At 42.3% G+C, this 17,405-nt stretch overlaps 1 protein-coding gene across 1 annotated transcript in view; it reads right to left on the bottom strand.

The window, feature by feature from the left end:
* Positions 1 to 7,752: 7,752 nt before the first annotated feature.
* LOC148408044 (cadherin-12-like) overlaps positions 7,753 to 17,405 on the bottom strand; it is a 95,163-nt gene continuing 85,510 nt past the window's right edge. The window contains exons 9-12 of the mRNA XM_088402033.1: positions 14,824 to 14,945; positions 14,520 to 14,637; positions 13,305 to 13,556; positions 7,753 to 10,769 (exon numbers count right to left, since the gene is read on the bottom strand). Coding sequence (XP_088258159.1) covers positions 10,264 to 10,769; positions 13,305 to 13,556; positions 14,520 to 14,637; positions 14,824 to 14,945 — 998 coding nt within the window. The 3' untranslated portion in view covers positions 7,753 to 10,263. The remainder of the gene's footprint in view (positions 10,770 to 13,304; positions 13,557 to 14,519; positions 14,638 to 14,823; positions 14,946 to 17,405) is intronic.

Genomic DNA, 17,405 nt, shown 5'->3' with positions numbered 1-17,405 from the left:
TAAATTGATGGCCTTTGCAATTCCAATAATCATTATTAACGTCACTCTCTCTTTCTCATACAGTAGGATAAAAAAATGAAGATTTCTGTGCAGACACGGTAATATTTCCATACGGCTTCATCTCTTCGCACTTTTATCCACGATTTCATTTTTACAGGCGGTCGATCCCGTGCAATAAGTAAAGTGCAGCATTTTGGAATCTCCTGCGGTGATTTCTTTTTTTAAATCTGGTATGAATCGCCCTCCAATCAGCATCTGCGCAGGGCCACCGAGGCATTCGCGAATGAGTGCGGAAAAACGTGTGAAGTCTGGCAGTCGCGGCCCACCTCACTGATCTTCCTATCTGCCTGCGACAGCCACGTCCGATGGGGTCACCTTGCCGGGCTAATCTGCCATTTCGACTTGTGCGCGGGCCGCCTGTTTGTTCTCGCGCCGGTTTGGTACCTGCGACGGGGCGAATCCAAGCCGGCTGGTTTGCCGACAATGGAGAGGTTCCAATATTTCGAATCGCAGTAAACTCTTGCAAATAAAGTTTTGAGGAAAATTTTACCGCCGTCTAAATAATATATCTTGCCTTAGCTAGTACTCCGTGTTGCATTGTGGTCAAAGGTATAATCATTTTGGTGCTCAAAGTCGTAGCTACATCTATGTATTGGTAGATGACGCATGCTAAGCTAGCAAGCTAGCCGGTGCAACATATATCACATGACCTATTCCTTCTTTTCCTATTCCTTTTTCTACTTTCATTTGGTGTAGCACCTAAAAAACGATTGACTATTCACAGCAAACAACATTTTACCTCGAGCCACAATGCATCGTGGGTTTCAACTTTCCAGCTTCGGCATTTTAACGTTATAAGCACATGTGTTGAATCCGACTGGAATTTCTTTCTAGACGTCAACACGATGAGGTATTGTGGTGCCATTTGTTTGACTGATTACTGACTTTTTATTTGTTTATTATTATTATATATCGTGATTAATAATCGTGATTACGATAGCTACCAAAATAATCGCGAGATAATCACGCAGCGATACAAAAAATGTAAATGTCACAGTCATTGCGTCTTCAGACAAGTTGAGCAACGAGCGGTTAGCAGCTAAACATCAGTTAACTTTCACGTAGCCGGTAGCGATTCAAACCTTACTGTGAATCATCTTAAGAAGTTTACCGCCCCTCTTTTCTCGTCTGCCTGTCACACCGCCATCGAAAACTTCCATCATGTTGCCAAGACGACCGGCTACCATGCATTAGTGGAAGGGCAAAAAAAAAATCTGGCGACATCACAAAAAAAACTTCTAGTAGGCGGCGGTTCACCGCATAGGTCGGCATCATCTTTAGTGAACGGCTTTGAGTGTTTTAGCGTAATTGCGGACAAGACCTCATACTTCTTCTTATTCTTTTGATTGACTGGCACGAGAAGGACAAGGCACTTCAGGCAATTTTGAGGCACTCCAGATGGTCCGACCGCTTGAAAAGGGACGGCGCGCTGATGGCTAATTATCCTCGCCGGACCCTGAGGAACGCTTAAGAATAAACAACGCTGATGAGTTTTCTGATAGGAAGGAATCGCGCGCGATTGATTGGCTCTCGGAGGTGCGAGATGATTGTCAGCTGGCATGCATAACGACGCGCGTCAGCTTGTTAATTCCACTCGCAGGCGAGCGAGCCGAGCCCTCGGGAAGGATACCGCGTCGGGGAGAAAACGTCGTCCGCTTGAAGAGGCGCCATCCAGCTCGTGATTTGATCGACATGGGCGGCCCTTGGCGGAACCGCCGAGTTCCTCTTCCGAGGGTTCGGTCCCGGTAGCGGACGCCCGAGCTTCCCGGAAGCTGTCGGGGACCGACTTGTTTTTTGTTTTTCCTTCGTCCCCCTCAAGTTACAATTAACATCAGCCCAAAACTTGCGGGAGCGCTTGACAGCCACTAGCCTCAGTTAGCTGTCATCTGCCGGAGAAGCTAATGAGATTTCCTGTCGGAACCGAATCCGACTAACAACGTGCATCGCAGGTGTAAACACGTACTACTCAGAGGCAAGTCTCCGAGGCGCCCGATGCATTTTTGTCATTATTTGGCTGCCGTTTTGAGGACCCTTCAGCGGAATAACGGAGTTGCCATTGTGAAGCCAACATTCTTTGCCGGAAAAATTGTTCGCGAAGATCCCCGGCGGAGCCCAACACCAAAGTCAAAGGGCGCAAAGAAGGCGTTAGTTTACTCTCTGGATGAGCGAGCGGCACACAGAACTTCCTGGCTGAAAGCGATGAGGCTGAGCCGGGTCCATTTTCCGGCGTCGTAATGAGAAAAGTGCGAGTGCGGAAACGTCGGCAGCTTAGCTTAGCGCCGAATAAAGTGGCCAATTTAAGGGCGGCCGCATTCCGTCTTTGCGCGGAGCCCCCGCGGGCGCTTGTTGAGTTGGGGGAGAGCGCTCCTCATCAGTGAACAAAAGTGACAGCGTAATGACTTTGCTCATTTTCTATTTCTGCTTTTGGCAAAGTCGTTATTAGGCGCAAACCTGCGAATTTAGCCAGCCCTCCGCTAGGTCTAATCCTCTATCGGTCGTATCTGAGGCCGTAAACGGCCGCGCGCCGTACGGCAACTTTTTTCATTTGCTCGACGAGAGCCCGAATTGGAACGTGCTAAAGATGCTAACCGGGAGCGCTAGCGGACTGTCAACATTTTAAGAAAACTACGACACCTAATTCAACATTATCAACCTGCCAACACAGTCCATGCTAAAAACACTATGAATTAGAATTTTATTTTACATAACATCTTTACCAATATATACATATATGCAGACTGATTATTATCGTCAAAGACAAAATTGCAAATTTCTTTTAATTTGGGAGGGTAAATAAAACATTTTTTTTTAATCCAACTCATTGATTAACCAATATCTATCACGACAATTGTAAAATAATTGATGTATTAGTCTTAGAAATATTAGTTGCAGACATACATAATATATATTACACGTTCTATAATTGCCAAACTTGTGTGCAGATGGCTTTAAAACTGATTATCCGACATTAGGTAAAATTCAAACTATATTAATTCTATTATTGCATATCATAAACTCAAATACATTCATATAAATTCAATGCATAATTTTGAATGACCTAACATGCAATAGTCATTAAATGCTCATTTTAAAATCAAAATGATACATTTATAAGAGTTGTTCACAAGCGCTAAAACATGCATTCCAACCATCCAAAAAGGACTTTAAGATGAAAAAACGCAGAATAATACGCTGACTGGCAGTAATGTGCAATAAATTGGAACATTCTGATAATTTAGGACATTCATTGAACAGGAAAAAAATATGTGATTCAGTCTTTCATGGTGAATAAAAAAAGACTGTGACATGTGGCTGGAATCTGTAGAAAACGTTCATTTTCATACATTCCGCGCTTTATTATGAATACTAGCTGCTTGTTTCTCAAGGATGACCCCAAGGTAATGAAAATATGGATTATAGAATTTTCAAATTGAATATTTGGAACCAGTCATGTTTCTGACGCTTTGACTTTTCGACTCCAAATCCATCCATGATTTTTCATCTATTTTGTTGATGTACAAACAAACGACGTTTGTTTTTTTTAAGCGTGCGTTCAATCCCAGGTAGTTTTTGTTTTGTTTTTGTTTTGTTTTTTACCTCGTATTTCGCTAGGGTAGCAAGCAATCGATTACTTTGGGCAATCAAGTACTAAAGTAATTAACTGTGTATGGAAGTACTCAAGTAGTAACTACTTTATGTGCCAAGCACTGAAGTATTCGATTACTTTAAGTAAAAACTAATCAGTTGATTGGTGCCAGCTATTTTTACACAATCCTTTTGCCAAAATTGCAAAAAAATATATATTCTATATCCATATGGACCCTGAAAAAGCATGTCTTTGGGATTGAATGAGTTAATATAGACTAATCAAGCAACACTTCATTTCCATAGCATTTAGGTTTTTTTGTATTTTATTATTATTATTATTATTAGTATGCCTCCCAATAACATAAATATGACATCATGACTTGAGAGTATATTATATTATATTATATGACATTATTTTAATTGTCAGCACAGCAGAAAGCGGACATACAGAGCAGGAAGAATGATTTATTTGAAAAATATCTTTGAATAAATATGCTTTTCTGTATGTTTAGGTGAGCACAGAAGACTTGCTGGTTCTTACGGCTCACCACTCTCTGAATGCCATCCAAAACTTCCTCTGGAAGTAAACGAGATCGTTTATTTACGGCAATCGCTTGTTTCACGCTTGTGCGCTCGTCGGCAGCACGCACAGCCGCGTTCGGTGCGGGGGAGTGCTTCATTCCAATTGTGCCGAATCTGTCGCCTGGTGTACAACGCGTCATTAAACGCACGCACACGGCGAACAGTTGGCTCATTGCTTTGGCTCTACTAGCCGATAAAGCTAACACCTTTATACAGCTCACCAAAAATATATTCACGTTTAAACGCCACAAAAGTCGAAAAAAGAAAGTTAATAGCCTCGATCACTTACCCGTGTCATGTTGCTGTTTTCTCTCAGCTGGTGGGCGGAGCCTACGCATGTGATCTTAATTTGACAATCGGCAGGGTGCACAACCTGAGCAGGTGTGTAGGTCAGCGCCCCTAGTGGCCAAAACCGTGATTCGCATGATTTCAATTGTTTTGTTTATAAGGGCCCATTTCAGGATATTAAAAAAAACAAACATCTGCAATTAAAAATATGCATTTTAATTTAATTTTTTAATCTTTAGCATGTTATGGCGCAAGTGAATCATCATATTCCGATTTTTTTTCCACGCAAAATACTAAACCTTTATGAAAGTAACCAATGGCACAATGCTTGCTTTAAAACATTTCTCGTTTTGAAAAAGATTGGATTCTGGAGAAAACGCGTATCGGAACGGGGGACACCGAACGCGTGGCCGGCGAAACGCGCTAACACCTTCGGCGCTAGCTTTCCCCCACCCACTGTGAGGCGTAAATACGAATGTAATTGGGTTGGAAGAAGCGTTAGGAAAGGAAGACTGCGAGCGGAAGGCGACCCCGACCAATATTATCCGTCTTATTCGCCGTAATCGCATGCACGTTCTGTTCCTGCGAGGCAGCTCAGCCGCTTTCTTATTGGATTTAAAAATAGAAGCAACGCTCCCTTGGGCCCGTTCTCCCACAGTGAGTGTGTTGTGTGTGTGTGTGTCTGTGTGTGTTATTCACTAAATCCAGCAAGCAGCAGAGTGGATGAGCCCATCAAGTTTGTGTGAATGACACACAATACATTCCTTTTTGACTACTTAGCTAACATGCTAACAAAGAAACCGGATTGAATTTGTGTTGTGATGCTAATTTGGTTATGTCGCAACATTGGTCGGCTTTCTTTGAAGTAGTATCGACGAAAAGCAAAGTTTCTCAGAGGCTTCATTTCGGGAAAGCTAATGCGCTATAAAGTCAAATTAGTAGATGCCTTTCCTTCATATGTTTTCAATCCCGTCTTAAGTTATTTCCAAGGAAACACAGTTGACGCTAGGTCATGGTTTCGCATGGGCGCATAATGGCTAACGCTATGACGCTAATCCTTTGCCGGTTTTGCCATAAATGGCATTTGATAATAGGAAGAAAAAAATACAGTCTTGTGTACAGGTATTAAATTTTATTGTTCAGTCAGAAGATGAAGTGCGCAAGCGTTTTTCTCCGCAACAGACCAGAAGTACCCTTTTGCAAAGTCGACAGTCACAGTTCTTCAAAATTTCAAACCAGTGGGAAGAGAAGAAGGATTTTCACTTTCGACAAAATTTGGACTTCATTCTTCGTGACCATTCTGACTTTGAACTGAGAGTGAGGATTTTGAGATTCATTCTCAGGAACCCCGAAGAACCTAATGGCAATCAGAATTTTGAAAATTAAACTCGGAATTCTCACTTTGAAGTCAAATTTCTGAGAATAAAATGAGAATTTTCATTTCAGGGTCGGAAGTTTGCACGTTCTCCCCGAGCCTGCGTGAGTTCACTCCGGCTTCCTCCTAGACGCCAAACATGCACGTGTATTGGACATGCTAAATTGTCCTTCGGTGTGAATGGGTGCCTGAACGGCAACCAGTTTAGGGGTGTCCAAAATCAGCTGAGATAGGCACCAGCAAGCCTGCGACACTTGCGACGACAAGCGGCTCGAGAAAATGCATAGGCGGATGGCTTTAACGTATTCAGAGAACATAAAAAAAAGAAATGGAAAAAAAAATAAAAAGACGAGGACCGGTGTCAATCCCGCATGACGAGCGCGACGCGACGATGTCTGACAAGCCGTCGGCCGCGCACAAATTGAACGCTGTCAATACTTTTGTTGGCATTCATGCGCATTTTTTGACGACAACGCCTTCATCCCGTCCCGGGGACGACTGCCGCTAATTGTTGCGAGCGAGTCGCGGGAGCCAGGACGTTTTTGATTTGATAGACTTCCCGGGGATTAGGCGGCGGCGAACAATGCGACTGGACCGTGGCGCCCGGCGGACGCTTGAAGCCGCTCCAGTGTAAGCAGCGGCGATGCCATCACTTGCTTGCCAGTCTTTAGCTCCCCTTGGCTGGTCGTTGACTGTGGGGGAAGCTGCTGCCTAAATTCACTCAGACACACCAATATGTATATATATATATATATATATATATATATATATATATATATATAACTATACTAAAGCTTTACCAAATACTTGCGTAAAAAAAGGTTGCAATTTTCTCCATAATGCCATGATATTTGCACACCCCATGGCATTATGGAAAAAAAAATTAGCATTTAGTGTTTCAGTGTTTTTCAAAAATACTTGCAAATAGAGTACTAGACAAATACTTAATACTTGCTCGGCGAAATGCTAAAAACAATGTTTTCTATGGCAAAATAGGAAAAAAAAATGCCAAAATGATCATACAAAGGGGATTTTGGAAAGAAAATGCAGTTTTTAGCGTTTAGCATGGAAGAATTTTTCAAAAGTAATTGCAAATACAGTACTAAGCTAATACTTAAAACCGTGCTAAATGCTAACAACATTTTTCCCAAAATGCCGCAGAATGTTGGAAAGGACAAATCCCATGGCACAATTGGAAAAAAAATGCCAAATGATCATACGGATGATAGGGAAAAATGCAGGACAGAAATACTAAATACTTGTAGGCTAAATGCTAAAATATTGTTTTTTTTCCCATAATGCTGTGAGATATGTGGCTCTATGCAAACAGCCCATGGCATTATGGGAAAATTGCTGTTTTTAGCATTTTACGTCAAAGTACGTTTCAAAAATACAGTCGTTTCAAATAAAGTAGTAGGCTAATACTTTTAGCCAAGTATTCTTGGCTAAAAGGTAAAAAAGAATCCCATCATGCCACAGGATGCCGGAATGCTCAAAACAACTCGCGGCTTGGACAAAAGGCGAGCTTTGACGAGCGACTTCCTGGCTTCCCGCCAGTTTCCATGATGTTGCTAGCGCACGCCACAACAGCGCAGACGTTTTTTTTTTATAAGCTGCAACCTCGGCCGGCTAATTGCCGATTCGTCAGTGTGAAAGGGGGCGGGGCAGGGGGTCGAAAGGACTTACCGGAGGATTATATTCTCAAGTGAGATATGGCTGAGGGGATTACCTGCAGAACGTTCCATTGTGTTTATCTGATGGATGACAACGGCGGTACGAGGGGGTGCGAAGGGGGTTAATCGCTTGTTGAAAAAGCTTGCCAGTCAAGTGTCTCAAGAAACTTTTAGCTGACGCCAAAGTTTGCTCAAGTGTGTTTTTATTTAAGAAAAAACCGTGTTGGTAACATGACAGAACTGCAGTATTTAGCCCTAAAGTCTCTCTTTTCCTAGTCTATTCACACCACCCGAACGCAACATCCATTTTGTTTATGCGGGCCTTTGTTACAAAAAAAGTGTCTCTCAAAAAATAAAAGTTACAAAAAAAAAAATGTGTGAATGAGAGATAAATAGATAAATACACACGCAGATAAATCAGGAGATAAATAAATAGAAGGATAAATAACATTGAAAATATCTTTGGCCTGACGGGGGCCACAGAAGCGACGCGCTCGCTCGTTTTGCTCGAAAAAACATCGGACGTGTGGCGTGAAATTTTCTATTGAGGCACTTTTGAAGGATGTTCACGGAAATGACATCGTCTCCGCAGATACGCGTCAACAACATTCAAACTGAATCACGTCGCCGTTTTTCTTGTTTACGATTGATCACCAAAATACGGAAGAGGATTTGAGCCGGTGGATAAAAAAAAACGTTAGCGGAGTTCTCACTTTTGTCTCAGGTTTTGGAACATTATTCTCGGAATGGTCACTTTATTTCCGAGGAAAAAAAAAAATCAGAATTCATCGAATAAAGTCAGAATTCTGACTATTCTGCAAGTTTTCACTACAAATTCTGACACGATTCTTCGAATCGTCGCTTTACAGTGAGAATTCTCACTTCAAAGTCCGAAGTCGGACCTCTGTGGCAGCTTGCTGATTTCTGAGAAAAAAAGTCAGAATTCATTGAAATTCCAACATTTTTCTCAGAATCGTCGCTTTAAGGTGAGAATTCACAATGCAAAATCATTAGTCCGGCCTCTGAGACTTCTTTGCTGATTTCTGAGAATAAAGTCAAAATTATGATTATTTAAAGTCAGAATTCTGACTTCAAACTGAGAATTTTGAGGAATTAGAATTCTCATTTTAAAGTCAGATTTCTGGCTGAGAATTCTGACTCCAAAATGAGAAATTTCAGAATAAAGTCAAAATTTTGACTGAGAATATTGGGGGTAAGGGAAGAAAAAGAAAGGTTGGAAAATATCTCACTTTTATTATAGAATTCAGATCAGAATTCAAACGAAATTAGAAACTTGCTTTACATTGTATTAAGTAAGAATTCTGACTTACTGTGGCTTGAAAGTGAGGATTAGAAAATCTAAATTTATTTCTCAAAATTCTCACTTTACAGTCAAAATGATTCTGCCTTTAAGTGAACATTTTGAGAATTAAGTATGAAATCTGAGATAAAACAAAGAATCCCGCTAACATGGCCCTAATCTTGTTCCTCTGAAAACAATATAAAAGACGGAACTGGGGGAGAAAAAATGGAATGGTGTACAGCAGGAATTTTAGGACATCTTCGGGTGTCAGACAGGATATGAAAAAGTCGATGTGAAGTTGATTGAATTGCAGCGCCACCCATCAGATGTCAGATCAAAGTCATCAAATGTCAGGGAAAAGCTTGCCATTTTTTTGTGGAATGACACCCCTTGAAACAATCCGAGCTGATTTTTTTCTGGGTCTCGTCAGACCACAGAACATAGCCCGTGTCATCCACGTCCATTAAAACAACAAATTTGCTTAGGATTGAAATTTGTTCGGTATTATTTTCCTCCAAAACAACATTATTCGATGTATGGAGTCCTGGTCTTGTCTTAATCTCGACCACCAAAAGTCTGATCTCAGTCTCGACTTCCAAAAATCTTGGTCTCGTCTTGGTTTTGACTTCCAAAAGACTTAGTTCTTTCTGGGTCCCCAACTCCAAAACCCTTTGCCTGGCCTCAGTCTCGACCTCCCAAAGTCTTGTCCTGGTCTTGGTCTCTACTGAAAAAAACCTTGGTCTTGTCATGGTCTTGCCCTCCAAAAGTCCAGGTCGTTTTTTTGGTCTCCTCCCCCTAGGTTTTGGTCTTGCTTCAGGCTCAACCTTTCAAAGCCTTGGTTGTGTCTCGACCTCAAAAGTCTTGGTTTTGTCTTGACCTCCAAAAATCTTGACTTCCAACATTCTTGGTCTCATCACGGTCTCAACCTCCAAAAGCCGAAGTCTTGTTTTGGCCCTACGTTCAAAAATAGTGGTCTTGTCTTGGCTCGACTCTCAAAAGTCTTGGTCTTGTTTCGGTCTCCACCTCCAAAGTCTTCGTCTTGTCTCTGTCTCGAGATTCTAAAGTCTTAGTTTCGTCTTGGTCTCGACCTGCAAAAGTCTTACTCTGGTTTCGGTCTCTCGTCTCTTGTGTCCCGATAAGGTCTTGTTCTTGACTACTCACACTACTGTGACTTGGACTTCACCATCTTGCGTGACGCCATTTCCACATTGCCGTAACCGTGACAACACCCTTTTTACTGACACCGCATGACTTTTACGCGGACTCCTGGAATCCGAGACTCTTCCTGAGACTTTTTTTTAATCTCCCATCTGACACCCGACACCCAATAACGCCCTCAAACGTCCGCGGTGCCAAAACCAGGTAACGTTTGCTAGTGCAGCGGGCGCGCGGCCTCAGTGCTCGGCGTTCGTGGAGTCCGAGCGAGCTTCCGCCTGCTCCCCGAAAATTCCCGCCAGCGTCTTAAAGCGGGGCCCCCAATCGCTGAGGTAATCGTAGTCCTCCTCGGCGTCGGGGGCCAGAGATTCGATGGAGCTGAGCGACTCGGCCACCGAGCCGCCGCCCTCGTAGGCGTACGTGGCCAGCGAGTCGTACGGCGGCGCAGAGTTGTCGCCGTCGTGGTCCTTCAGCCGCTGGTTGATGAAGGCCCGAATGTCGGCGCTGTCCTTCGAGGCGGGCGCCCTGGGAGCCCGTTTGACCTCCGGTTTGACGTCCCGGCGGAACAGGTTGTCCTTGACCACTTTGGGGTTGCGGAGCGTTCCCATGTCGAAGGCGTGCGTGTCCTCCTCGCCGCCCCCTTCGTCGTCGTAGTGGATCACGTTGTCGCGGATGTCTTCCTTGGACGACATCAGCGTCTCTTTCTTCTTCTGCCGCTTCAAGCCCACGTAGAGGACCACGATGACTGGGGGGGAAAGACCGACATGGAGATTATGCCCCCTGCCTTCGACGGGGCATAATGTTTATGACATCACGTCCTTTATATTTATAACCTTTACTGATTTGACATTAGTGATATCATCTCAATATAAAAACATAATTCAGGTTCAATTTTAAAACTTTAGACTTCTACTTCCCGCATGGCTCAGGAAAGCGGAGAACATGACCAGACTCAGAAAACAGGGGAGCTGTGATTGGTGGTTACTCCAGCAACTGTGATGTCATTTTCAGTGGACAAAATGATTGCCGCCCGAGATGAACAAAAGCAAGTGGATTTAACCGCAGGGCTCCGTATTTTTAGGACTTCTAAACAGCACTTTATGAAAAATGTACTCACAATTTTTGTGAAATCCCAATTTTAGACTTCGCATGGTAGCACATTAGGTTGTGAGGCAGCCTCACAGTGCCACTACCGTGCAAGAAGTCAAAAGGAGTTTCAAACTGAAATTATTCTTCTTATTATTAATAATAACAATACAAACCTTCCTGTACAAATGTGACATTGGCTTTGACTTTCACTGGCTTGAACGTGCATTTGTCCCGTACATCTACGTCGCTCACGAGGAATTGTACTTCCCTGGCTGCCCCAAGCGCTTGAAAACCCCCATAAATAAATACCGGTGCACTGTGGGCTACCAGCCGGAATTCATTTGGAGGTTAAACAGGAGGTTGCGTAATTGTGCATATTGTGTCGTCTTTCAATCTAGTGCAACTAATTTATTGTTAAACTTATGTGCCAAAAATAAAACCCAGACATGATAACATTGCAGTTGCAAAGCCGAACACGGAAAGACAGATAAATAAAAAATGAGTGAAGAGAATAAAGCTCAAAGTAGGTCTTCCTACCTCACGTCCTTCCCTCACTCTCTCTCTCTCTCTCTATTTCTTGCGGTAGTGCGTGAGGACACCCTAGTGGCCTTTTTGCAGAATACAACAACAAGCCGTCACAGTATTTCAGAGTTAACCTGTCTTGAGTTTTATGTCAGATAATCTACTTAATCTAGATCATAGTTCAATCCACTGTGGACATGTTCTCGTCACGTGACAGCAGTATTGATGACGTTTGGAAACACATGCGAGGGAGAGGAGTTCATGTAGTTGTTCAAATTTTGTGTTTTCACAATTACACTGAAACAGTAACTTAGCTTTGGTGATTTTTAGCTATAATGATTTTTGGATAAATGTTCACACCTCCGGGTCATATTGACCCAGAGACATTATTGCTGTGGTTGAAATATGATCATAAGTCAGTGGTTAAAACAAAACATTGGAATTAGATTCTACACATTTCAAACTTGTTTAGGTCACTAAATCCACCGCGGGTCAAAGTGACCCTGAGCCAAGATGTAGTTTTACGTATCTTTCAAGAGTCTATGTATTTATTTATACGAAACAATATTTTGAGTCCCTCTTTCACCCTAATATATGAAAAAGAAATCAAAAGGAGGATCTAGGATTAAATTTGTGGACTCTGCAAAGACGTCTTTGGCATTGAATGAGTTAGAAATAAAAGAAAACAAATTTGGGAAGGGGGGAGCTGGTGGAGTGGAGTAAATAACGGGCAGCCTGAAGTGGCGGTGCCCTTGAATGCTAAACGTCTCGGGCGCAACGGCCATCCAACGTTCACGCTTCACAAAACAAAGGCCGTAAAAGTTGGCCATTATGGAAGCCTCCCTGCTATGCAAAAAAGCTTTGGATATTAAACAGCTCGGGAAAAAGGCGTTACCTGCCGCCATGACTTTGCCGGAATGCAAACAGGGAACTTTGGTTCCGGGTCGTTGAACCCGGCACCGTGCGCTTCCTCCACCCGCCGATCGTGAACGTCTCATAATCGAGCGCGTGCATATTTCTGTCCTCTAATCAAGGCGGCGCGCTTCAAAACCGTCCGGGATAAAAACTCGAGAAACAACACGGAGGGAATCGTAATGAGGAAAATTGATGCGGATTCCGTCCAATGGGACCTTTTTGTGGGTGTTGCCATGCGGTTGCTATGGCAACTAGCTGAAAAAAAAAGCAGGACCACACATGGAAGATTTGTGACTGAAGATTCTTAGATCTGACAAAATGAAACCGCACAGCTCTTATTAAAACAGTAACAGCAATACATTACTTGAGTATTTTAGTACCTAAAGTAATCACTTACATTAGTACTTAAATGGCCAATTAAGTGGATTCTTTTATTACTTAATTACCTAAAGTAATCATCTGCTTCAGTACTTTTATACCTACTTTACTTGAAGTACCTAGAGTATTTGATTACTTTTGCACTCAGATAATTGAGTACTTTAGTCATTTTAGTACATATACTCAAATATTTCTTTAGTGGGTTAGGGTTATCACCTAATTTAGTACTTTTGGCACCTAAAAGGTACTTAAGGTAACTTTCATACCTAATATATATATATATATATATATATATATATATATATATATATATATATATATATATATATATTTGTGTGTGTGTGTGTGTGTGTAAACGTCCTGAAGGCCTACTGACCAAGCAGGATGACGACGCAGAGGAGGATGGCGACGAGCGCGCCGGTGCTGAGGCCCACGGGCAGGAAGAGGGCCTCGGCGCCGCAGGTCAGCATGGAGCCATCGGCGTCGCAGCCGCACACCCGGATGGTCAGCGTGCCCGTGCCGCTCTTGGACGGGTAGCCGTTGTCCTCTATCACCACGGGCAGGTGGTAGATCTCCTGCGAGCGGCGCCGGAAGCCGCCCCGTTTGGTGACGATTCCGCCCGTGTTGTCTGCGCGGGAAGGGACGGTTATTCGCCAAATCGTTTCCAATCATCTGCGCGGTAGGAAAATCTTCAGCAGGAATGCAAATAGGTGCCGGCAAAAAGTTCGGAGTCAGGTCCTGAGTTCAGTCCAGCAAAAAACCAGCGATGACAGCTAGCCGAGAAAATTAACAAGCGCGGACGACGTGTGAAAGCGATGGAGGTAGACGCGGCGCGTAACACCGAACGGAGACGTCAGATCGGAGCGGCCCGCTTCTGTCAGATCGGGCCGGACCGCCTGACCCGCCGTCACGACCGCTTGGTGCTTCGCAACGAGACCGACGCTTCCTCTTGACAGGAGCTCGGGCGTTTTAGCGCACCTCGCGGCATTTTAGCTTTCCGGCTCGCTGTACCTCGCAAGGAACCTGCTGGTGGCGCCGCCCATGTTTATTTCCTGTCCCTGCCCATCGCATCTCGGACGGGCCGAAGGGAGGACGGGGTGGGGGTCCAAAAGGTAAAAGTGAGCCGGGCGCCGGAATACGGGCCGGTCACGGACAGCAAACGCGCGGGATTCCCCGAGGCGGACCTCATCCCGACATGTCCCACTTTTCCACTTCAAAGACCTCGGCCTGAGCGCGCACCTTTGAGATTATTTTTAGCGCCGAGCGGCTTGGCATCACTGTGGGGGCGTTAGCGCTCGCTTTTCGCCACAAAACCGAAAGGATCCTTACGAAGAAAAAGGTTGAGGTGGTATTCCAAGTCATTTAGCAGGACCAAAAAAAAAAAAAAGGGAAGGAAAATAATAAGTCATAATTTATTGACATGCTAACTTTAGCATCCTGGGTAACTTAACTCCATATATATATATATATATATATATATATATATATATATATATATATATATATATATATATATATATATATATATATATATATATATATATATTTAGTTTAGTTTATCTTGGAAATCTCATGGAAATCAAGGACTTACTTCCAAAGTCTCTGATAGTGAAGTTCTTGTTCCTTAGTTCGTCTTTTGTTGCTCTGAAGGAGAACTGTTGTCCAGCGTTGGGCAAATCTTGATCCTTGGCGCTGAACACTTGAATCACCTTTTCATGTCATAAGAAAAATATTAGGAAATTCATTGTTGTGGTCATTGTGCCGGCGTGGATTCTTAAGACTTTATTTTTTCATTTTGTCAACTCATAATTGATCTGCGAAGTCAGTTTCTGTTGGTAATAACGAGACCACGTGTTGCGTTCAATGCCTGTGCGGACATGGGATTTTCGACGTACCTGGCCCACTTTGGCGTTTTCACACACAAAGCTCTCGTAAGGACTGGCCAATTCAGGAGGAAACTCGTTGATATCCAATACGTGGACGGAGACGGCCACTCGGCTTGTTAGAACAGGACTGTCTGCATGGATAAAAAAAAAAAACAAACAAGGAAAATGACAAAGTCCGAGTATTTGAAAGGAGTGGACTGGAACGCAGAAATAGGGTGGCAGTGACATCGTGTGGCCGATTTAGGAAATGCAGCAGACTTGGCTGTTTTGCTTTTTGTAAGGGAAGCTACTTTGAATGCAGCACATATTATTATTAAATCTTTTTTAAAAACTACAAAAAAATACAAAAACTTTTAATTCAAGAAATAGATCATAAATCTAATGAAAAAATATTACTATTATTATTTTAGAGCAGGCTACATTTTAGTTTAGGTTTAATTTAATTTGAGTAGGTTTTTTTCTACTTCTGTAATACAATACATGTACGTTAATTAATGATTATAAATATTCTTATGAATGATAATAATAATAATGGAACAAAATACATTTAAAATGAAGGATATGATATTATTAATAAATGGTTTGATATTAATTGAATGATATACATGTATTTATAGCAAGTTTTATAAACATAAAAGGAGGTTTCAGTTAGCTTTTATTGATTTAAAAAAATGACTTTATTTAATTTATTTACTTTATTTTGTTCGCAATTTTTTTTGTGGAGTGGTCTAAAAAGGCTTGACTTTTGGCATTATCTCTTCGTTCTTTTATTTATGTAATCATTTGCTTCATTTTCCAATTCATTTGCTTTTCATTTGAAAAGAAAACCTGTCCTTTTCCAGAGGTTGCGTTAAAAAGCATACACTCGATTTCCTGATGTTAAAACAAAGCAAAACAATTCAATTTGTTGCGAGACATTCTTGCTCACAAATATTCTACAACATGTTTGGAAACTGAAGAGTGCGGCACGGTGGCCTAGTGGTTTGCAAATGTGACCGAGAGCCCCCAGCGCGCAAGAGGAAATTTTCTATTTTATAGAAGAGACCTGCAAAGGTAAACTTTCTGGATTTGATGTGGGAATAGGCTTTTCTCCGGTTACTTAGGCCACGGGCGGGTGGGGGATCTGGCTCTGTGGCCTCTGGGGGATTTGAGATCCAAGTAACCCGCCCCTCACCTCCACGCACGCCAAAAGCAATCTTCCAGACTCGGGATTTGCTTCGGGTTCCGGATACTTTGGGGTCCTTCAAATCTTATTCCTCTTAAACTCCCTTTTTGATGTTTTATTTTTTGTGAGGGTGTTCACACATATGTTATTCTTATACTTTATTAGTTTTATTTTTATTCTGCCTCTTTTTTGACACGTTTCAACTCCTTTCCAGTTTATCTGATTCATGTCATTCCAATTTCATCATATTCCAATTTATTGTGTGAGAGGAGCTTCTATTTTTGGTAATCCAAATATCTACCGTTTTTCCACAATTCCCGATTTCCCGCCCCAAAAAGTACTATTGACTTACATTGGGAAATTTGACCGTTCCCATTTAAATCTTTCCAATTTCACATTCGCAACATTCACCTTATGGATCACTCTAAACTTTCAAACAAATTCACACATTCCATAATTTTCCCACAATACCCCATTTTCAAATTGTACCAGTGACTTATGTTGAGAGATATGACAATTTCACATTCAAAGCTTTTCCATTTCACATCCAAACAGTTAGCTCATTCATGACGACTGTGCAACGGGACAGGAACATTCCGACCACAGGGTGTCGCAATTGCACCACAAATTCTCGGCGTCCTCCAGAGCCTCATAACACATGCTCTAGTTGTTTTTATGAATCAGAATTCCTCCGAGGCTAGTGAAGCCTTTCTACTGCTTATCACCTTGTTTTAAATTAAACATTTTCTGCTTCGTGTTATTCACCGGAAATAAACGCACACGCAAAAACTGCACACAATGATCAAAACAAATCATGGATTTCTTGACTTTCTGTGGCCAGAAGTCATGTTTGTAAATATATTCAGTGATTGGGTAACACGGTGAAGCAGTGTTTACAATTGGTGGCTCGTGGTTCAACGTTTCCAGATTTGAATCTCGGTGCCTGCCTAGATTATTTTTATTTTTTTTAGAAAGTTCTTCCCGTCCTACACACTAACTTTGAGAGGCAGGAGGAAGAACAGGGTCAGTAGTAAAGACAAATACAAAACATACAAATAAATAAAACAAGCAGAATTCTCACTTCGTTGGGAGAAGTTTGACCGTCTCAAAATTCTTAAGTCTGTCGACAAGTCAGAATCCTAGGATGAAAGAAATGGTGTCCAACATACGGCCCGCGGGCCGGTTCTGGCCCACAAATAGGTTTAAACCGACCGACGAGATGGTTTTTCTGAGAATGAAGTCAGAATTCTCAGTTTGAGATCAGAATTCTAAGGATACATTGAAACATCTGACTACTTATTTTTTTATTGATGTTTTTTTACCTCACTCGCCCGAATAGTCTTCCATACAATATAGCACAGACTTTCATCATCCTCCACAAGAAAATCTACGATGGATCTAGTGGGGGAACGCTGATTTTTGTCTA

This window comes from Hippichthys cyanospilos, chromosome 19, assembly GCF_059441005.1.
Source record: "Hippichthys cyanospilos isolate Australia breed blue-spotted pipefish chromosome 19, RoL_Hcya_1.0, whole genome shotgun sequence".
Classification (NCBI taxonomy): domain Eukaryota; kingdom Metazoa; phylum Chordata; class Actinopteri; order Syngnathiformes; family Syngnathidae; genus Hippichthys; species Hippichthys cyanospilos.
Note: the sequence above shows the minus strand (reverse complement) of the source record. Positions and strands in the feature narration are given on the sequence as shown.